Below are 24,731 nucleotides of genomic sequence, written 5' to 3' on the forward strand. Positions count from 1 at the left end.
TTTCCAACATGACCCCAATAAAACAAGGTTGTATTAAAAATGTCATCTGCTTATTGTATTAAACTTGCTTTGTTAAACAGTATATGTAGCAAAACATTATTTTACAGTATATTTAGCCATTTGAATGCTGTAGATAAGTGGTCCCCACTTTTCTAGTTCATTCCCTACTTTAAAGGTCCAGCATTTGGTCAAAGCATCCTATGGCTCTTAACCAGGCTAAAGATACATTAAAACATTGCTATTTTAGCCATATTCATTCATCTCAAATCTCACCCTAATAAACCATCTAGACTAAGGAGTATCTAGAGCACTGATCCCCAACCAGTGACTTGTGTGCAACATGTCGCTCACCACCTCTTTAGATGTTGCTCCCAGTGGCCTCAAAATAGATGCCCATTTTTAAATCTTTGGCTTGGAGACAAGTTTTGGAAGCACAGAGACGTGGTTTTACTCCCAGCAGAACCTGCAGGCTAACAGTCCACATTGGGCTACCAAATACCCAATCACATTTGGTATCCCCAAAAAACCATAAAATCCACCATTCTTTATATGACACCATGATGTAAATATAAGCAAGGGATGGTCAAATAATTTGCCCATTGGAAAAACTATCTGTGTTCTATGCCATGTACTACTTTTAGGCACAAGATGTATGCCATTTTTTTGCACTTTGCCACAAGTCTGCACTCGGTTTCATACAGAGGTGTATTTACCATATAAGCGCTTGAGGGCCTGAGCCTAGGGCAACACCTTTATGGGGGTGGCCCTCAGATGCCTATATGGTAAATAAAACTTTTGGGGGAAAAAGCCCCATCCCCTGCTGCCAGATACTTTTCTATCAAATCTGGCAGCAGAGGTGGGGGTAGTGCGCGTAAGTGACGTCATACGCAGGTGCGTTACGCCATGACATCACTTCAGGTGATGTAATTGCACATTCCCCGATGCATTGGTCCGATGACTAGGGCAACACCGGACCAGAATATGCTACTGGTTTCATAGCTCTTAGGCCTGTGGCTGCACCCATGAATACAGTGCTGCCTGTGTTTGATGAGGGTTTAAAGGAGTATTCATATAGGCCTAACATCTCCCACCCCCTGTCCATCCCTTAATTTGCATAATATTTAGATGTTAGAGCAGTGATCCCCAACCAGTGGCTCAGGGGCAACATGTTGCCCCCCAACCCCTTGGATGTTGCTCTCAGTTCCCCCAAACCAGGGAGTTATTTTTGAATTCCTGACTTGGGGGCAAGTTTTGGTTGAATAAAAACAAGATTTCCTACCAAATAAAGCCCCCTGTAAGCTGATAGTGTGCATAGAGGCCCCTAATAGCCAATCTCAGCCCTTATTTGGCTCCTCCATGAACTTTTATGGTGCTTGTGTTGCTCTCCAAGTCTTTTTACATTTGACTGTGGCTCACAAGTTGGGGACCCCTGTGTTAGGAAATAATGGTGCCCCTTATCGCTCCTGCACTCCTGCCTTTGTTATTCTAAATTACCCCTAAGGTCTCATTATCATAGCATTGGGGTATTTTTCCTCTCGCAATAACTCTGCAGATTCTAAAGGGATGGTGTTTAAAATATGCATTGGGTTGTAAACCGAAATGCTCTGTATATAAATCCTATTCCCTCAGTTACAGTAGGATGCAGAGTAGATGCCAGCATTGCATGATTTCCTGCAGCAGAAGACTTTGCAATAAAAATAGCCCAGTGTTGCTCAGATAAAGTTTGGAAGCCAGTAACTTTCCCACAATGCTCATCTCCAAAAATTGCCAATTAACAGCTCTTACAGCTCTGCACTTACACATTAGAGTTGTTAGAGAACACGTTAACAGGGGGTGAGAGAAAGCGAAAAATCACCACTTCTTATGAATAAACTATGTGCAAAATGCGACTAATGGAAACAAGATAAAAGCACCGGCCCGTCTATATTTAGCCCTCATTTATGTAATCCCTTGAAGTGCGTTTTGTTTTAATCATGATGCATAATAAAAATTCATATATTTACAGTGTGCTAAAATTGGTAATTAAAAAGACAAGCGTCCATAAATGAGGTCTCAAATAGAACCCAGAAAGTGATTCCTAGCTATCGTATCAAAGCAGGGATAAGCTTAGTACCCTGGAAAAATGTGTCCCAACTGAGCATTGTCCCCAGCTGATGGATTTGTCTTTAGCAGAAAAACACTCGTCTGGAGTTAAGGTTGCCACTCTTTTTTGTGACTAATACCGGCCTTTGGGTTTGCGGGGGCAGGAAGTGTCAGAATTCAGAACGAAGTGGACTGGGTGGGGTTAGGCAGAAAAGAGGTGGGCCCATAATAATAATCAATGGCAGCAGAAAGGGTCAGGGTTGGGGGCATTTATAGGCCATTAAAATTTACCAACAAGTAAGTTGCTGGTAAATTTGTAATACCAGTGCCAGCCCTAACTGGTCATTTACCGACTAGGTCGGTCAAATACCAGCCTGGTGGCAACCCTATCTGGAGTAAGGGCTCAGACATATGCTAGTGTAGGCCATGTTACTGTAAACTGTAAACATATTTCTGATAATTTTTGTTAAATATTGCATTGGGTCTATGGCTTGGGTGTCATTTAAGAGCTTGTTTTAAATATAATCATCACTGTCCAATTTCTAATCATCACTGTCCAATTTCTACACACACATATAAACATATAAGCTGCATAAATATATGTTGGTGGCAAAACAATCCTATTGGGGTTATTCAGTGTTTAAATCTTCTTTACTGGATATCATTCAAAGAGTAAAATATGACAAACCCCCTAAACAATATGAGATAAAGACCAGTTGCAAATCACCTTAGAATTCCCTTGTCAACATCATACTAAAAATTTAGTTCAGCGTGGGAATTCTGCAGGTTTTCTCAAACTCAGATGGAGTCAGAACAGCACTGTTTCTTCACATGCCAATTTGATCCATGAGATAGGATGCTAAATCCAATGTAATGGTCTAGGATGCTAAATCCAATGTAATGGTATAGACAGTGATTGATATTTACTGATTTAACACTTCCTGGAAAGATTGATCACTATTAGATCAATCCACAATGCCATAATGATATTTTTTATAAATTATGCCTTAATTTTAAGGTAAACACCCTCTTTTAAAGTGGTTGGTACTACATTGGTGCTTCTTGGTACCACAGGCCACCACTAGGCCAAATGATATTAAAGCACTGGTATCCATTTTTTTCATTAGCTGGGCACATTTATCCTTTGAAATCGATATAACAATTCCCAGGCCACTATTACAGAATGATCTTTTATTTATATGGTGCCAGTAGGGGCTGCCAAGGCTGTTGGGCACTTCTCCATCTACATTTTGAGTACTTATGCAGAACAATTATCCACTTTTTTCTTCTTTTTTTTTCCCACCCAGATCCTGACATTTCCAGCTTCTTGTTTACTCAGCATCTCTCACATGGACTTGTTAATTGACTGTTTCATTAATTCTTGTCGTGCTGGTTTCCTGCGTCTCGGGGAGTAGGAACATATGGAGCTGGCACCGACATCTTAGGAAGTGATGAAGGGATCTGCAGCCTCCGAGCCTCATAAAATATTCAGGAGAGCAGCAAGGGAGCCACCCCTCCGTACCTATAAATAAATAATCTCAGGTGGCTGCAGGGGGCAGCTACAGTGCTTTACCATCTCCAGTTTAAAGATGAGACTAGAGATATAATATTATACTAAGGCATATACTCTGCAACAGGGATGTCAAACTGCAGCCCTTTACAGCATCATGCAACTGCCAGCCGCATATTCAACGCTCTTCCAGCCTAAATTTGCTGTAGATGGCAGCAGACGATTCATTATCATTACAATGCTGAAAAGCCATCTTGGCTTTGCATAAAACTTTCTACTTTTCATTGAAACACAGTGTTTGAGGTATGTTAGATTGTAAGCTCTATGGGGCAGGGACCTCCTTCCTACTGTGTCTCATACCACATGGCACTTATATATACAGTGGAGGAAATAATTATTTGACCCCTCACTGATTTTGTAAGTTTGTCCAATGACAAAGAAATGAAAAGTCTCAGAACAGTATCATTTCAATGGTAGGTTTATTTTAACAGTGGCAGATAGCACATCAAAAGGAAAATCGAAAAAATAACTTTAAATAAAAGATAGCAACTGATTTGCATTTCATTGAGTGAAATAAGTTTTTGAACCCCTACCAACCATTAAGAGTTCTGGCTCCCACAGAGTGGTTAGACACTTCTACTCAATTAGTCAACCTCATTAAGGACACCTGTCTTAACTAGTCACCTGTATAAAAGACACCTGTCCACAGAATCAATCAATCAAGCAGACTCCAAACTCTCCAACATGGGAAAGACCAAAGAGCTGTCCAAGGATGTCAGAGACAAAATTGTAGACCTGCACAAGGCTGGAATGGGCTACAAAGCCATTAGCAAGAAGCTGGGAGAGAAGGTGACAACTGTTGGTGCGATTGTTCGAAAATGGAAGGAGCACAAAATGACCATCAATCGACCTCGCTCTGGGGCTCCACGCAAGATCTCACCTCGTGGGGTGTCAATGATTCTGAGAAAGGTGAAAAAGCATCCTAGAACTACACGGGAGGAGTTAGTTAATGACCTCAAATTAGCAGGGACCACAGTCACCAAGAAAACCATTGGAAACACATTACACCGCAATGGATTAAAATCCTGCAGGGCTCGCAAGGTCCCCCTGCTCAAGAAGGCACATGTGCAGGCCCGTCTGAAGTTTGCCAATGAACACCTGAATGATTCTGTGAGTGACTGGGAGAAGGTGCTGTGGTCTGATGAGACCAAAATAGAGCTCTTTGGCATTAACTCAACTATGACCCCCAAAACACCGTCCCCACCGTCAAGCATGGGGGTGGAAACATTTTGCTTTGGGGGTGTTTTTCTGCTAAGGGCACAGGACAACTTATTCGCATTAACGGGAAAATGGACGGAGCCATGTATCGTGAAATCCTGAACGACAACCTCCTTCCCTCTGCCAGGAAACTGAAAATGGGTCGTGGATGGGTGTTCCAGCACGGCAATGACCCAAAACATACAGCAAAGGCAACAAAGGAGTGGCTCAAGAAGAAGCACATTAAGGTCATGGAGTGGCCTAGTCAGTCTCCGGACCTTAATCCAATAGAAAACCTATGGAGGGAGCTCAAGCTCAGAGTTGCACAGAGACAGCCTCGAAACCTTAGGGATTTAGAGATGATCTGCAAAGAGGAGTGGACCAACATTCCTCCTAAAATGTGCGCAAACTTGGTCATCAATTACAAGAAACGTTTGACCTCTGTGCTTGCAAACAAGGGTTTTTCCACTAAGTATTAAGTCTTTTTTTGTTAGAGGGTTCAAAAACTTATTTCACTCAATGAAATGCAAATCAGTTGCTATCTTTTATTTAAAGTTATTTTTTCGATTTTCCTTTTGATGTGCTATCTGCCACTGTTAAAATAAACCTACCATTGAAATGATACTGTTCTGAGACTTTTCATTTCTTTGTCATTGGACAAACTTACAAAATCAGTGAGGGGTCAAATAATTATTTCCTCCACTGTATACAGTATATATTTATTGTATTTATTTATTATATCACTTGTCCTCACTGTGTGTAATTTTGTGTTCTGTAAGATTGTACAGCGCTGCGTACCCTTGTGGCGCTTTATAAATAAAGTTATACATACATACATACATACATGTTCACCTTCTAAAGTCCAACCAAAGACCATTGGCTTGGGACTTGGGGTTTTTTGGACTGTATGGGAAATGGCATTCCCGTATTTCTGATGCTTCTAGATAATTGGTTTGCAAATAATAATGAGGATAATGGCTTTGCAGATGATAGAACCCACCCTTGTACAATAATCTGCTATACCAAGGGCTGACTCTAATGTCACTGCATTGTATGGGCAGCCATCATGATTTTTTCATTTCTAAATGACACTGTTTACATAGCAAATAATTCACTCTACCAGTTAAAGTTTTATTCTTCAACCAACAAATGTATTTTTTTTAGCTGTAATATTGGTGTGTGGGCGCCATCTCAGTGCCTTGTGCCTGAGTCTGAGCTTTCAGAAGGAGCCAGCGCTACACATTAGAACTGCTTTCAAGTAACCTATTGTTTTTCCTACCCCCATGTAACTGGAGGAGTCCCAAGCCAGACTTGGATTTCTTACTATTGAGTGCTATTCTGATACCTACTGGGAGCTGCTATCTTGCTCCCTTCCCATTGTTCTGCTGATCGGCTGCTGGGGGGGGGGAGTATCACTCCAATTTGCAGCTCAGCACTAAAGTGTGACTGAAGTTTATCAGAGCACAGGTCACAAAACTAAACATAAAAAAATCTGTTTGCCTTTTTGAAAAACAGACTTCAGTGCAGGATTCTGCTGGAGAAGCTCTATTAACTGTGTATGTGTTTTGAAAAAAACATGTTCCAGTATTCGTTTAAGATTATTTCATGTTACCAACCAGATACCCTGTTTGTGATAGATAACTTTTGCTGTGGTACAAGGAGGGGCTATTACTATTTTTGGTTTACTACAAAAGGAAAACAGCAATAACTGGTTACTAAATTCAACTGCAGTAGTGCATTTAACCCTTGAGAGTTGTAAATCAGTACAAGAAACAATGTTGTTAGATGAAAACCCTTCTTTATAAGGACATGAGTTTATTGTCTGGCAGCAAACTTCAGGCACAGACTATACAATTCTCTGCAAGCTTGCCTTGTTCTCACCTCTCTACATCTTCGCCAATGTCCTACCATCTGTCGCACAATCGTCCTTTTGGTAAGTGGATTACTTAGTTAACAGCTCAATAATTAGATGTTGGCGTGAAGAATAATTTGGTGCCACTAAAGAGAAGCTGGATAAGAAAGCTGTGCAGCCTAATAGGGATTGGGAAATTTCCTATCACACACCCAAAAAAATGGCCCAGTACATCGCTGCGGAATATGTTGGCGCTTTATAAATACATTTTAATAATAATAATAATAATATATTGCTGTTTAAATCAGGCTGGGCAGGCCCATAGGGTAATATAAAAAAAAAAGAGCATAGGGAAACAGTGGCAAGTGTGGGGCCCTCCATAGGGCCTTATGGGGCAAAATAGCTTTCACTGGCACAAGGCCCCAGTTGTGTATAACTACAAAGCTCCACTATCCTTATAGTTCCCAGCAGGGGACACAATATCACTCATATAATCACCATATTTCTTGTCTGGACCACATGAGCAGTATGTATTGACAATTGCTTGGAACCAATTTAATACATGCTAAAAGTCTATTATATATTCTAAATATAACTATTAAAGGTCACATTTTATATTAGTTTACATGGTTTCATCTTTCATTCAAAGATGTCCCTAGATCTTTACGTCATGCATCCAATTCTTTGACATCACACATTGTAGATGATCTATAATACACTCCATTATTTGCTCTGTTCTTAAGCAATGTATTTTGGGTATCTAGGGATGCATATTATGATTATTATTACAACATACATCTCATTTAAAATATATAATGCCAACATATTCCATAGTGCTTTTCAGAAAATATATATCATTCACATCTGTCCCTGCCCCAGAGGAGCAACCAAAGGTACATATAAGGCCTATGTAATCAGCCTATGTAATTCCATACAGGTATAGGATCTGTTATCTGGAAACCTGATATCCAGAAAACTCCATATTATGGAACAGCCATCCCCCATAGACTCAATTTTAATCAAATAATTCACACGTTTTCCCTGTAATAATAAAACAGTACCTTGTACTTGATCTCAACTAAGATATAATTAATCCTTATTGGGGGCAGAACAGCCCTATTGGGTTTATTTAATGGTTAAATGATTCCCTTTTCTCTGTAATAATAAAACAGTACCTGTACTTGATCCCAACTAAGATATAATTACCCCTTATTGGGGGCAGAACAGCCCTATTGGGTTTATTTAATGGTTAAATGATTCCCTTTTCTCTGTAATAATAAAACAGTACCTGTACTTGATCCCAACTAAGATATAATTACCCCTTATTGGGGGCAGAACAGTCCTATTGGGTTTATTTAATGGTTAAATGATTCCCTTTTCTCTGTAATAATAAAACAGTACCTGTACTTGATCCCAACTAAGATATAATTAGCCCTTATTGGGGGCAGAACAGCCCTATTGGGTTTATTTAATGGTTAAATGATTCCCTTTTCTCTGTAATAATAAAACAGTACCTGTACTTGATCCCAACTAAGATATAATTACCCCTTATTGGGGGCAGAACAGCCCTATTTGGTTTATTTAATGGTTAAATGATTCCCTTTTCTCTGTAATAATAAAACAGTACCTGTACTTGATCCCAACTAAGATATAATTACCCCTTATTGGGGGCAGAACAGCCCTATTGGGTTTATTTCATGGTTAAATGATTCCCTTTTCTCTGTAATAATAAAACAGTACCTGTACTTGATCCCAACTAAGATATAATTAATCCTTATTGAGGCAAAATAATCCTATTGGGTTCAACTAATGAATAAATATTTTTTTAGTAGATTTAGGATATAAAGATCCAAATTATGGAAAGATCTCTTATCCAAAAAAACACAGGCTCCAAGCATTCTGGATAACAGGTCCCATACCTGTACTTGCTGTACAACAAGTATGCTACTACAGGTATTCTCAGCAGAAGACATACAAGTGGGCCCTAAAGCTTCCCCTTAGTTGATTACTGATTGTCACTCAGTTATCTCATCCATTTATTATGTAGTGTTTTGGGAAACAGTTATTTTGGTGATTTATGAAATGCATTGTTTAAACTTTAAGAGCAATTTTATAGCACTTTTAATATTTCCCAACCTGCATTTTTCCTCCAAATAATTCATCTACAAAAATATATATGTATCACCAGTATCATGGCAGGTTCTATCAATAAACATCACATTTTCTGCTGATTATACTGGAGAAACTGGAGTAATTTCCTGAAAATCTATAGCTTCAGTCAATATGTTGGAATCAATCCCTTTTACAGCTCCTCACTCACTTCTACATAATATCAATGATTTGATATGGCTATCTTTATTCTCAGATAACATTATTAGTTATACAGGGCAACTGTTTTGATAACATATCCCCTGGTCCATTGAGTTTAGAATCTAATCTAAAGTGCCAGAAAAGAACTAGAATAAATACCCTTATCATTGATGTTCCATCATTCAGTGCAAACAAATGATAGGAATTCTTCTCTTAAGTCAATGCAGAACAATTAGAAAGGCTATTTAAAATACATAGCATAAATAAAGTTTGATTATTAATGAAAAACAATGTTAGTTTGAACCAGATAAATGTATATATATATAGGAATTTTATTAGTTGTACAGTTTGGTTGATATGATGAAGGTGAGTGGACCTGCTGTCATGTGACTCACAGGATGCACCCCTATCATTACTGGGAAGGAGCCAAATGATGTCAATTACTAACCCAATAATAGTCTTTATAACAGGTGGCAGCATCATGTACCAAGGCCCAAGGCCAACAGACATCATTAAACTAGGATCAGCAATGATGTTACCTGCATCACTAACCCCTGTAGTCTATATACATATACAGAAAAAGCTGGTCATGATTCACTTATATAGGACCTGTCACCCAGACATAAAAATTAAATACATGAAACCCAAATTCATTTTTATATTAACACATCCAAACCCATTATAAAGGTATTTAAAAATCTTAGCTGTCAATCATAAATTGCTTGCCCCGCCTCTATGCCTTAGGCATAGAGGCGGGGCAGACAATAACTTTAGCTTTCCGTTCAGCACTACCTAGATGTCACTGCACTCCTCACTTTCCCCCTCCCTCCTCATCATCTAATTGTGTAGCCAGTGCATGGGCATCTGGTCCCCCATTCTGGCACATAAACAAGATTTTGGGGTGATACAAAGGGGCAGATTTATCAAAACACGAATTCGAATCCCGAATGGGAAAAATTCGGATTGGAAACGAAAATTTCTGAACATCGCAAATATTACGAAAATGCTTCCGAAAAAAATCGTATTAGTCACGATAATATCGTATTGGCGTTCCGAAAGTCACGAAATTTTCGTACCGAACCATTGTAAACAACGGCAGAGCCTTTCCGAATTTTTCGTGCGGATGCGCGACAAAATCGACGAGAATACGCTCGGAGCGTTCGCATGAATGCTCCGAGCGTTCAGGTCTTTGTAAATCTCCCCCATAGTTTGCCTTCATAACAGTGCCCACAAAATGGTGCCTGCCTGCTTGCTTTGATTGAGTAATTCCACGACAGAAGGAAACAAAATTTATATTATTTATATAGAGTAAGTAAAGTTTATTTTGCTCAACTAACAATATAGAAAATAATTTGGAGTTATTTCTTAGGGTGTCAGGTCCCCTTTAATGTTGGGCAAGTAAACCTTATAACAATGACTGAAATATAAGGAGGAATTAAACTGATGATGGTTAAGACATTCAATCCTTTCATGGTGACTACTTATACCATTAATAGATGGTATAGTAATTGCAAATTTGCACTAGGATTTCACCATATAGTTTGCTTCTCCTGAAAAAAAATCTCTTTTTTACATGCAAAAAGCAACCCAAGGGTGAGAAAAAACGCCTACTGACGTGTTTGGCACAAGAAAAAATGAACCTTAACTAAAAAGCATTTTGCATGATAAAAATGCAGCGAAAAAACAGCCATTGACTCCCATGCATTTGGCAACATTTCACCATTTCACAAATATTTCTGTGGCTTCTTTTTGGAAAAAAGGGCAGTTTCGCTCCTCACTACTCATAACTATATGCCATAACAAGGACTTAGATAAAAATTCTTGTGTTTAGAAAACAGGTTTTGACAGGAAAGGTTTGAACAAGGTTTCATGTGAAGAAAAATTCCAATAAATTTTAGAAGAGACAACAAGAAATGCCTTGTGTTAGAAATAAAACATTTCCATCAAAACATAGTTTATAGAAATAGTCAAAGGACAAAGCAGGAGAATTTATCTAAATTTGACCAAATTTCCCATTTCAATAGGTTATGAATAAGGGCCTAAATAAAACAAATTATCATTTTTTTTGCTTCAAATCAAAACGAAAAACTTGCCCAACAGTTTCCTTAAAAAAGAAAAAAAAAACTGATTGGCAAAAATCCCCAGCCCCCAGGCTAAAAGGCTATAAGGTGAAAGGGTCTTCGGATCTCCTTTCACCAGAAGGCTTGGGAGACCCATTTGGTCTTAAAAGCTGATGAAACTGGCCATACAATAAGTTGTGTCTATGCTTCCATACCTGAAATATAATGGCCAACAATATACGGCCCAACCAGACTTGGGGAGAAATAATTCATTATCATTATTTCCTGGAGGCTTGGTTCTGTCAGAGAAGAGTTTAAGGTTACCAGATCCGTCAAAAAAGCAGGGAGACTTCTAATAAATGCAGCTGCAGTCATTGCCATTGAGTGAAATGCATCTGGGTCGCCCTTATAACTGAATTTTCTGGAAGTGTTCCTGATTTTTTATTTGATGTGGGGAACCCCTCGCCTACCCTCGGATCATACTGAGCCACGTGCTGCCAGACAAACCCATGGCATAGATCAGAGTAAGCTGGAAGCCTGGAAATGTAAATCCTACAGCAATGGCAGTCAATGTATGGTAGGCAAGTGCTTGAGGGACTGATCTTTATTTGAATTTCTGAAAGAGGCTGAAAAAATGATATAAAGACATCATGTCTGACCTTTTCAAATTCCAGTTTCTGTTGATCCAGAAGAAAGTGAAGTCCCCAAGAGGCCAGCTGCCATTTATACCTCCTGGGTTGGGAAACCTTCCTGCCCCAAATATGGCATTCAAACAATTCACTGGATCAATAACTACTGATTTTGTTTAATATTAATAATAACTATATACAGTATGTTTGCACCCAGGAGAAATCAATAATTACACTTTCACCTGGAAGGGAATTCCATAACCAAGCTGCCTTTATGGTAAATGAACCCTTCCTATGATGATGGGTCTATAGTCTTAATGGGTATTTCTAGGTACACTTTTTTGGGCAAGAAAAAGACAAATCTTTATATTGACTGTACTTGCATATGTTAATCATATCCTCTAAGGAACCTTGCTTTTGGCTTAAGGAAGTGGTTACCAAACTGTTGGGCTCTAGATACCTGAGAACCCAGCTTTAAGATCATATATAGTGATACTTGGGATGATAATGTATCTACTGTCCTAGATATGACTGAAATACCTTCTTATGATTGTTATAAGATAAGAGGAATGCCCTCCCTAGTGATGCTGTAATGGCAGATTGTGTTAATGTCTATAAGAGGGGCCTGGATTGTGATCTTAACATCTACTGTTAATTAGTATATATATATTGATATTGTATGTACAGGACAGTTTATATATGTGAGTGTATCACTAGGTCTGTCTAGTTATATATTTATATTTATATATCATATATATATTTGCACTGGGCTTTATTTGAAGGGATTGAACCTGGACATTTGTCTTTTTCCAATACAAACTGTAACAATTTAGATATAAAAAGATCAGAGAGGGCTAAGTCCAGTGGCACTGCCATTTTTAGCAATAGTAATGCAGTAGTTTGTTATGCTGAGCCCTGATCTTGTTTACTACTTCTTCTACTACTCTTCATTCATGGTAATCAGATTAGTCTGACATAACCAATCACCCATAAGGCCATGCTCAGCCTCTCAAATTAGCACACTGTGTTTACTATGTTTTGTTCTGAATATTTGTTCAAAAATATTTCCCACAATCAATATAAAGCCCATTAGCCTTTAGGTTTATGGATGCCATCTGGTTCCCTTTTCTAAATTCTAGTAGCACCTTGACTGTATGATGCCCATGTGCCTATAGGCCAATAAATGTTATCTTGACCCTTTAAAAAATTAGCCATGTATGTATGTATGTATAAATTTATTTATAAAGTGTAGCAAGGATACGCAGTGTATCCTCTTACAATATACACAATTACACACAGGGAGGACAGGTGTTATAATAAATACAATAAATAAGTACAGAGAGATTAAGTGCCATGTGGTATGAGACACAGTAGGAAGGAGGTCCCTGCCCCGTAGAGCTTACAATCTAAGTGGTAGCCATTACCGAAACATAGTAGGCCGGCATTCCAAACAAACCCAACATGTAGGCCATTAATGTAAAAACAAAGTATTTTTATTCTACTTACATGACCATATTCAGCCTTACACGTTTTGTGCTTCAAGGCACTTAATCATGGGCTGTTTTTATATTTCTGACCTGCATTGGGGAGTGCCAGCTTACATTGTTTTGGTAATAGCTATCTGTTACCTCTGACTGTAGATTTGGGGCTTGACACCCAAACCCAATATCCCTATAGGTGAGAGATTCACTGTACTGCACCATTGGGCTGTCATTTTTTAATATATAGGTAGGGACCTCTTATCCAGAATACTCGGGACCTGTGGTTTTCCAGATAATAATTTGGATCACCATGCCTTAAGTCTGCTAAAAAAAATCACTTGAACAATTAATAAACCCAACAGGATTGTTTTACCTCCAATAAGGAGTAATTATATCTTAGTTGGGATCAAGTACAGGTACTGTTTTATTATTACAGAGAAAAGGGAATCATTTAACCATTAAATAAACCCAATAGGGCTGTTCTGCCCCCAATAAGGGGTAATTATATCTTAGTTGGGATCAAGTACAGGTACTGTTTTATTATTACAGAGAAAAGGGAATCATTTAACCATGAAATAAACCCAATAGGACTGTTCTGCCCCCAATAAGGGGTAATTATATCTTAGTTGGGATCAAGTACAGGTACTGTTTTATTATTACAGAGAAAAGGGAATCATTTAACCATTAAATAAACCCAATAGGGCTGTTCTGCCCCCAATAAGGGGTAATTATATCTTAGTTGGGATCAAGTACAGGTACTGTTTTATTATTACAGAGAAAAGGGAATCATTTAACCATTAAATAAACCCAATAGGGCTGTTCTGCCCCCAATAAGGGGTAATTATATCTAAGTTGGGATCAAGTACAGGTACTGTTTTATTTTTACAGAGAAAATTTTAAAAAATTTGTATTATTTGATTATAATGGAGTCTATGGGAGATGGCCTAATTCAGAGCTGTCTGGATCACTGGTTTCTGGATAATGGATCCTATACCTGTTTATATCAGACCTTACAATATAATTTAACTTCTCCTTTGAACTCGGATCCTATGAGTAGTATTATTAAGTCATTATATGAACGACGGTGATTATTTTATTTAAGCTATTATATCATAACAAAAGAAATCTTTTTTTATAAACTGATTCTTTCTTGGAAAATTAAAAGATTGGCTTAAAACACCCCATTATGTAGTGCCACTCACATAAGCACCAAATGGCAAGCTGTTATTAAAGAGGTCTCAGTCTAAACATCGATGTATATAATGATGTGCCCTTTCATCTCCTCCATGTCTGATATCTGATTGTGCTCTTTGAGGCTGCGCAGCCTGATATCTCTCAATAGTTGGATGTATCTACTGTTGTTAGAAGAGTCCGCTGGAAATCAGCTCAAATATGTTTTTAACACTTTTTCCCTTTATCTATTACAGAACAAAAAGGCCTCGAGCTGAACCCATCACAAAACCCCTTTGAGTTCAGTAATCCGGAGGATGATATATATTACCTATTGCTTGGGCAACAGTTAAAATATGTTTCAGCGCACCAGAACTGATACCAAACACATTGCAATAAAAAAAATCTGGATTTCTGCTTCAAAAGCAACAATTATTTAATTACTTACTCATAAAATAGGAATAAGTGGTTTATTATATTAGTTTAAAATAATTTTTTGCATTACTGGCCTCTTAGGGCTCTGGCACACGGGGAGATTAGTCGCCTGCGACAAATCTCCCATGTCTCGGGCGACTAATCTCCCCCGATTGCAATCCCACCGGCGCGATTCCTCTCGTGGCAACTTGCGTGATTTCACTGAAATCCCGCCGCCGCGTATGGGATGGCAATCCGGGGAGATTAGTTGCCTGAGACACGGGAGATTTGTTGCGGGCGACTAATCTCCACGTGTGCCAGAGCCCTGTCATTCAGTGCTACAACTTGTGGAGCAACTTGATTTAAGGCACAGATCCCAGTGACTAATGGCAGCAATTGTAGAAAAATAACAATGTTGTCAATTTAGGGGCTGTAAGTGTGGCAACACTTAGGGGTAGATTTACTAAGACACGAATCTGAACCGAATTGGAAAAATTCCGATTTGAAAACGAACATTTTGCGACTTTTTCGGTTTTTTTGCGTTTTTTTCAGCGTCTTTACGACTTTTCGGAAATTGTCGCGACTTTTTCGGTACCAAAACGCAAGTTTTTCGTAGCCATTCCGAAAGTTGCGCAAAATCTGGCGATTTTTTCGTAGCGTTAAAACTTGCGCGAAAAGTTGCGCCTTTTTTGTAGCATTAAAACTTAAAAGGTGCGACGTTTCGCGCAAGTTTTAACGCTACGAAAAAATCGCAACTTTTTGTGCAAGTTTTAACGCTACGAAAAATCGCCAGATTTTGCGCAACTTTCGGAATGGCTACGAAAAACTCGCGTTTTTTCGCACAAATCGTATTAGTAACGAAAAAGTCGTGACAATTTTCCGAAAAAATCGCAAAATACCGATCATTACGAAAAAAACGCAATCGGACGCATTCGGCCCGTTCGTGGGTTAGTAAATGTGCCCCTTAGGGGTAGATTTACTAATCCACGAATGGTCCGAAGGCGTCCGAATGCGTTTTTTTCGTAATGATTGGTATTTTTGCAACTTTTTCGTCAGCATCGCGACTTTTTCGTATGTCCCACGCCTTTTTCGTCTCCGTCGCGACTTTTTCGTCGCCGCCGCAAGAAAATCGGATTGGTTTTTACAATCACTCGATACAAAAAAATCGCGTGGCGGCAAAATAGTCGCGCAAAATACGATAAAGTCACGGCGGTGACTAAAAAGTCGCGACGGTGACGAAAAGACGGCGAAATTTTCATTTCCAATATGAATTTTTCCCTTTCGGTATTCAGATTCGTGGATTAGTAAATCTCCACCTTAGGGTGAAGACACATGGGGCGACTAATCGGCGCAACTTTTTTTTGTCGTGGCGATGCAATTGTACTCTATGGTCGGAAAGTCGCCACGATTAGTCGCCGCAACTGAATTAATTAAAAGTCTTGTCGACTAATCGCCCCGTGTGTCTTCGCCCTTAAGGAGAATCACTCGGCCCTACCAGTTTGCTTGTAGCGAAACACCAGGAGCCCCAAGCTGCGCAGGGTAGGTACTGTGGTTCAGAGTGGCGCTGACTGGGGAACAAGCAGGGGGTATATTTAGGGTGGGAGATTTAATCTATTCAGGAATTGAGGGATTGGGAGGATGCAGGCTGAAGGCAGGCTGAGGACAAGCAACTACTGTTACATTTTATTTGAGTCACAAAGTAGTCAGCCAGATCAGCAGGGGAACAGGGGGCGGGGCTTAGGTAACTTTTCCAAACCATATTATTACATTAAAATCACAAAAAGGCTGCATATTTTTAATTAATGTATATTGCAAAGTTGCTTGTTTACTTTTGGGTGTTTGGGTAAAGTTCCCCTTAAGGCATGTTTAATTGGTATATGCCCTGTATGAATGAACAAGCTATTATTTCACAGTTCACTAGGAATTCAAAGGAATTCTGTCTGTATCAACTGATGCCTAAATGGTTAATGCAATGGCAAGGGCTGCTGTAGATGTTTGTTCATACAGAAGGGAGATGACTAATAAAGTCTACTAACAAACAGGATAGATTTGACCTGTGTATTCCTGTTGCTTATTTACTTGTTCATGTTTATCTAGACTCTGGCACTTTGGCTGCAGAGAAATTAGTGTTAAATGGAGAAGCTGTTGCTATGGATTTATTAGCATGGAGCTCATTAGCCGGGGGGCACCCTGGCACGTGCCGCTGATTGCGTAGGGCAGTGAAACCCTGTTACAGACCCTTCAGTTCCTCCCTAATGTTCTCCTGCTTTTCTGGATTTCAGAGAGTAATTCTGCGAGCGTGAATGCTTTCCCCGGAGGATTACATGGAATCAGATGGTAATCCCTACAAAATGACAACGGGAAGAAATAAAGCTTAACCCTTGTTATTCCAGAATGATCACCAAAACATGACAACTGAGGCCAAATGGGTCAACACCGATAGCAATTTGAGGAGCTACAGGCAGGGCTGCTACAATGAAGGGAGGGGGTGCCATGGCATTTGTAGGGGTGACATTTTAAAGGGAAACTATACCCCCAGAATGAATACTTAATCAACAGTTTATATTATGTTAAGTGACCTATTAAATAATCTGGCCAAACTGCAATATATCTATCAGTAAATATTGCCCTTTCCCTTTCCCTTGAGCCGCCATTTAGTGATGGGCTGTGTGCTCCCTCAGAGATCAGCTGACAGGAAATAATGCAGCTCTAACTGTAACAGGAAGTAGTGTGGGAGCAAAAGGCAGAACTCTGCCCATTAATTGGCTGACGGGGCCTAGCATGTATGTGTGCCCTTGGTTTGTTTTTGTGCGCTGTGAATCATGTGATCCCAGGAGGCGGCCCTTAATTCTCTTAAAATTTCCTCAATTTCCCTGATTTGACCGTAAATCCATTATCATGATTTCACCCTGCAGTCCCCTTTTTAAAATAATAATCAACCTTGCCAAAAAGTCCCCCAGTACCAAACCATGCCACCATATTGGCAGGCTGAGTCCTCCAGAGGTATTATAGTGGGGGATGAGCCACTATGCTTCAGAGCCTGTAATGTCTGTAATGCGCCTGCATGTGGTCCCTGTCAATATGGTGGATATAAGTAGGGTTAGATAGAGATAGGTAGGGTCTTGCACCTAAAGGTGGCCATACACCTTCTTCCCACGAACCTTTGGATATCGATCATACATTTAAATGCAACAATCTAAAACTGACATTAAGGGGTATATTTATCATGCTGTGTAAAAAGTGGAGTAAAATATCACCGGTGATGCTGCTCATAGCAGCCAATCAGCTGCTTCGCTTTGGTTTTTTAACTGTTGAAATCTAATTGCTGATTGGTTGCCCTGGGCAACATCACCGGTAATGCTTCACTCCACTTTTTACACAGCATGATAAATATACCCCTTAGACTGAAATTGTAGGATAAAATTGGAAGATGTTCTGCCCATAAAATAGTTGGCAGACACCAATCATAGGAAAGGGACTTCCATTGGAGGTCCCCCAAGTATATCAGGTGCAGATTTTATCTTTACCTGACTGAAATTTTTTAACCTGTCTGATCGACTAAAAGACCGACATGGTACAAAAATTAGCAGGACAATAATTTGGAGCCCAAACACGGTCTGAAAATCATACAAAATGAATGATAAATAGACAGACAGATAGATAGATGGATGTATAGATAAACTGATAAGTGATGAGTGCAATCGATCCCGTTTTGTGTGTGTAAGTGTGTATGTGAGTGTGTAAGTGAGTGAGAGAGTGAGTGAGAGCTGGAGGCACAATGATACAGTGAGTGCTGGGGGGTAGGACGCTGATCCTGGTGGGACCCAGGGAAATGGGAGTATAATTAGGATTGGCAGCATGTCCGGGGCAGCCCAAGCCCATAGAGGGGCACAAGCAGCTTGTGATGTCTGTATAATGAATGGGAACATGGGGGCCAGGCTGCTGCCGGGGGATGCTGCTGCTCAGAGAAATACAAAGATCTCTTTTATGTCTGGGGCCAAAAGGTTCCGAGCCTGCGGTACATGGAATAACGAGCTGCCATTATATTCCTGCAAATAAACAGATCTGCCCGGGTTCCCTGCGCCGTAACCTGTAGTACCGTGTATCAATAAGTCTATATTCCCAGCCTATACTGCTTATTATTCATTTGACTTCTTTCTATTATATCTATTGTATCTAGCACTTCTGCTCATTTATCTGCCTGTTTGTCTTTAAATCTGTATATATATAGCTGTCTGTCTGTCTGCATACATACTTTCTCCATGCCGGTCTATTAAATTCAGCCTGTCTATCTATCATCTATCTATCTATCTATCTATCTAACATCTATCTATCTATCTATCTATCTATCTATCTATCTATCTGTATACTACAGTATATCCATCCTCCTATCTATCTTGGTGTCTTCAAATGTATGTCTTACTCTTTTCTCTCTCTCTGTTAGCATCTCTCTCCGTCTGTCTGTCTGTCTATCTAGAGAGACAAAGATGTGTATGTGTAATAGAGGGAATGAGTAACAAACAAGCAACAAACTGTATGGGGGGGTGAGAAATAATATGAAAGAAATGCTATGTGCGTGTGTGTGTGAGTGTGTGTGTGTATGAGAGAAGAGAGAAGAAGGAAAGGAATAAATCATTCATTCAATTTAGAAAGATAAAATGGCAATGGAATTTATATATATAGTAACAAATAGGATGTCTGCTCTCTGCTTAATTCAAATAGGTGTATACAATACACTTTGTTTAATTTGTATATTAACAGATTTACTATTTTCCTTACTACACTAAGTTGCGGTTCACCCAACACACGGAATGCAGTTGAGGAATGCGGATAATGATTGTGCCAGTGTGTGACTGTGTATCTGGGAATGTTTGTGCTGATTTTGATGTGTAATATATAGTAGCGCTTACAGGGATTCATTTGGAAGGGTTTATTATTGCTACGGGGAATTCATCTCTCCCCAGCTATCTGGACAGGAGCATTTCTTTTCCAAGTATTTGCCATTGCAGGACACTAGGATGACAGATGGACAGGACCCAATTAAGATCTTGTTACAATTAGATCTAATACAGATTTTTGCTCATTAGGGGAAGGCTGGTACACCTCTCTATACACTATAGGGGAGCACCGACAAATGTCACTGATATATATCTTTTTGCTTAATTCCTCTATCCACCATTATACCTTTACTCATATTATTCTCTCATTGCCCTTCTAAACCTCCTCTGCCTGGCAACGCCCATCCCTCGTCCCCAGCTACAATCCCCAGTGATTCCCAATAATATTATTAAACGAAAAAATAAATAAAAACAATACATTTGGCAGCATAAATGCCACTTCTGGAAATTTCTAACTGGTATAGTTTAATATCATTTGTATTCAAACTTATAATTTTACTGATCTGATACAGTTTATATTATATATTTATATACATCACTATCTGCCTCCCTAATCTATCTATCTATCTATCTATCTATCTATCTTTCATCTATCTATCTATCATTTATCTATCTATCTATCTATCTATCTATATCTATCTATATCTTTTATATTATATAGATATAAAAATAGATTATAGACATTATATAGATATAGATATATCCAAGAGAATATTTACATCCGTAAGAACTGATACAATAATACGAGAACATGTTTTTCCCTACACTCACACACATACAGCATGCAATCATTCGTTAAATCTCATTTAATTTTAGCCCCTAATTGATCAAACTGCAGTTCATTTTTTTGCAGTGTAGGTGACGGCTGCACCCTAATGATGTGTGGAGCCCTGTGGGTGTTATTATATTTTAAAGACTGGGGGGATTGGTTTGGAGAGGGAACTCATGCATTGTTTAGTGTTAATTTGCTAATAATAATAAAAAAGTAAATATACTCTTTAAATGTCAAATGTAAAGCAGCTCTTATAGAGTCTTAATTGACAGGCTATAGTAGAATACAATGGGAAGGGCATCGTTATAGTAGAATACAACGGGGAGGGCAGGCATATTTTCGCATAGTATGTACACTAGTATTATGTACACGGACTGGCCTTTATTCTGTACATACATTTATTTAAACCCGAAGGTTAGAGAATGGAAAGTACATGGTTTTGTAATTTTTCATTGTTCCTTTATGTGTACAAGTCATACATAATTTAGGATTATTCGCGACCTGAGATTTTCCTTCTTAAATACATTTTTGGGTGATTTGTCGGTGCTTGGGCGAAACAAGGCGACTGTGCCAGACCATGTATTAATCAATCACTAGATGTGCGCAACAATAATTTCGCATTGTAACCCTGCACCAAATATTCCTATTCCCCTTGTGAACTGACTCTCTGCCTCTTAACCAGGTTATCATTTCTAATCATTTTTTTTATTGTTTGTGGCTATCACAAAATAAATATATGCTGAGAACAGGTTTATTAAAATAATAAATATATACACATATACGCTACATTACTGCTCAGGACTCCAAATAAAACACAAGCTTGATGCTAAACTGCATGAAATATATATGACGGCTCTGCATTTATTTGCAGGGTGTATCAATTATTAAACCTGTTCTCAGCAAGGAGCCTCCTAAAGTCATTTCTGCAATTAGCCACCGGTCTTAATCAATATCCCAGATGTGACTGCCTTACTTATGTTATAAAGGATTTATATTTAACAATATACATGGCCAAACATCCCATATTCGAAAGGAATCCCAGCCAACAAAATCTACACATAATTGCAAAAACAGGCATATGTGTGAGTGTGTTTTCTATATTTTTTTATCATCTATCAATATTTTATTATCTACGTATCCCTCTATCTTAACTCTACATTTGAACAAATTATTGCACACACACAGCAGTTGTGTGGTACAGAAATACATGAACACCAGTGAATTCACGAGAAAGCTGGTTCTGTCCTGACCCAACTCTCACAAGGCTATAGTGAAAGAAAGAGGCACAGTTTCCAGTCTGAGAGGGAAAAATGATGTGAATGATGTTCAGCATATACAGTAGTTTGGCCCTCCAGCTGTTTATGAATGAAAACTCCTAGAATGGCAGGCAGAGCAGAATGCATAGCCTTGGTGCAGAAGGTATGCTTTAGGTTTCATTTCATAGGCCACACAACACGCCATCACAAACGCTATGGCTATCAAATAAAAAGTGAAAATACAAGAAAAGGAAACCAGTAAGTTCAAATATTATTTACTTAAATTTATGGTAAATGGAATTAAACTACTGAAGGGTCCAGTCCCACCCTTTATGCAGCCGTGGTCACCATGTTTGCAGATTTAGCCGCCCAAGGTGAAGCCCAAGGTGACTTTGGCGGGGGGAGATGACTGCAGTACTACTTGTTCTCACCTGGATTGTGATGTCACAATGGCAAGTTTGTGTCACTGCCTACTGCAAGGGACAGCCCATACCAACCTGACGTGGGGGAAGGGAATCAAACATGGCGGATCTGAGTCTCAGCCGATTCCGGCTTAACACATCCTAGTAAAATTCCACTTACAAACACATGGAAAATACTGCCTAAGTCATTCTATACAAACATGGGAATTTTACTTTATGGGTGTCTGTCCACTGAGCACCCCTTCTGTCCTTACTGCTAATCCCAAAACCTGTGTGTCCTTTCACAAGAGAGGTCTCAAATTCCAGATTTAAAAAGCCCCTCCATTAAATTATCCCTAACCTCACAGTGGGATTACAGGATAATATACTTTGCAGCCCATCAACGTAATCACCTCTCTCACTATTCCCCCCGTGCTAAACCTATAAGCTCATTAAGGTCCCTCTCTGCCCACTCCCCGGACATGGGAACATAAATTAATCAAGGAGATAGAAAAATGGAAGGACTGAATGGGAAAATCGGCTTTCCCCCGACGGATTAAGATTTCTGGAGGAAATGAATGAATGGCCGCGAATGTTAGGGGACGAGACACCCCCCCCCCCAAGTCCCACGCCTGGTACAGACCCCTTGGGGTTTTACAATAAATCACATGTGCCTTACAAGAGCACCAGCCAACGAGAATTTAATTAAATTTGGGGGCTGTCAACACAAATCATCACTTGCGAGGCAAGAAAGTACCATGAGATCTCTATTAGAGAACAATGGAACGCATTTTTAGAGATTCCTTTTATTTAAAATTGTACTGTGAAGCCGAGGCGTTTCTAAAGGAGATGTTGTCATATATATAGTATATATAGTGCAGTATAATATCACAATATTCCAACATAAGGGTTAGTGTGACTGTTGGGCTCAGCAAAGTGATCAAATTTGATAAAAAATTAGAAAATATAATGTTTGTCAGTGAGATAATTTCATGCTGTTTTTCTTTTTTTTATCTCTTCATATGTTTCTTTTTTTCTCTGCAATGTACATATATAGACAAATATAGATATATATATATAAATAATGGCAAATACCTGTGCAGGTGTCCTAGCGTATTCCCCGCTAGTTTCTTGAATTCCTCTTTCCTAAACTCCATTGTGATCCCCTTTTCTTCTTCTTCTTTCCAGCTGTCAGGGAGATTCTTTTACGAAAAAGTTCTCATAACGACTTTTAAGGCCGGGGCATTTAAATGTCTGTGTGTCCAGCGCAGGGGTTAAGTGGGGCTTTACTCTAACACACAGAATGAGTAGGAATTAAACGAGTCGGAGCTGTGGCCTGGCCAGGGGCAGGCATTACGGGATACCAGCTTAGGTAGTAATGGGAAGAGCCATCAGAATGATAGAACGGGGGGATCAGACTTTGCAGGAGAGGAGAATATCCAATAAATATCCCTCCTTCTTGCGTGGGATGGCCATGAAATGGAGAGGGAGAGAGGAAAAATCCCTTTAGTCAGTTCCAGTCAAGCACATTCACTGGCAGGCTAAGTTGCCCCTACTAGGAGTAGGGCTGTACAATCAGCACTTCCGACAGTAACCCCCGCCGCGTTTTGCCTATATTAGCAGCACCATGGAGAGTTGCCCCAGTGTTCCGCTTAGAGTTTCAGTACCATGGACAGCGCTCTATTTGCCGATTCCTTTCTCTTCTGTATTTGTCTCGGCTTGTTATGTCATTTATCCCCAAATCTTTCCCATTGAAGGCTTTTCACACAATTAAGGCAAAGTGTGCTCTGGTTGACGAACAGCCCTAGCCTCCACCCCCTACCTCTCCCTTCCAACCTTCAGCACCGCAGACTGTTCCACACCAACTGCTATATTTGGAGGAGGATTAGAAGACGTTCCAGGCTAGTCCCAGCTGATTTCAAGGGTGGGGAGGAGGAGGAGGGTCAGCAGGAAGGTGGGTGAGCAGGAAAGGAACAAAACACATAACTCTAATCTGCAAAGGTACTTACTGTAACTTGGGGTAAGGTTGAGGCTATTGTTGCACAGGAATGCAGCACAAACTCAGAACCCCTGGTATTGCCCTAAATGTACACAGAACCAGACTGCATTCCCTTGTGGGACACATAACATTGGGTTAAATCTCTGTTATTCGCTGTGTATGTGTAAGACCAGTCCATGTACAAAATACTAACGTTCACACAATGCGAAAATGTGCCTGCCCTCCCCATTGTATTCTATTACAACCTGTCAATTGAGACTCTATATGAACTGCTTTATATTTGACATTTAAAGATTTACCTTTTCTTTATTATTAACAAATTAACATTGAAAAATGCATTATTTTCCCCCTCCAAAAAAAGTTTGTCATATTCTGCGCAGTAACTAGCAGTCTAATAAAGCTTTCAAATATTTAGTAAAATTCTCCCAGTCTTTATAATATAATTACACCCACCGGGCTCCGCACATCCTGCAGCGTCACCTACACTGCAAATAAACTGCAGTCTGATCAATTAGGGGTTAAAATTAAATAAGATTTAGCACCGTGTGTGTAGGGAAAACATTTTCTCGTTTTATTGTATCAGTTCTCATGCATGTATCTCTGATATATCTTTGTGATATCTAATGTTCGTATTTTTTCA

At 39.4% G+C, this 24,731-nt stretch overlaps 1 protein-coding gene across 1 annotated transcript in view; it reads right to left on the reverse strand.

Annotated features, from left to right (window-relative positions):
• The window catches only part of slc17a7 (solute carrier family 17 (vesicular glutamate transporter), member 7), a 56,154-nt gene extending 32,325 nt beyond the window's left edge, over positions 1–23,829 (reverse strand). The window contains 1 exon segment of the mRNA NM_001079140.1: positions 23,188–23,829. Coding sequence (NP_001072608.1) covers positions 23,188–23,249 — 62 coding nt within the window. The 5' untranslated portion in view covers positions 23,250–23,829.
• Positions 23,830–24,731: the final 902 nt, after the last annotated feature.

Source organism: Xenopus tropicalis, chromosome 7 (assembly GCF_000004195.4).
Source record: "Xenopus tropicalis strain Nigerian chromosome 7, UCB_Xtro_10.0, whole genome shotgun sequence".
NCBI lineage: Eukaryota > Metazoa > Chordata > Amphibia > Anura > Pipidae > Xenopus > Xenopus tropicalis.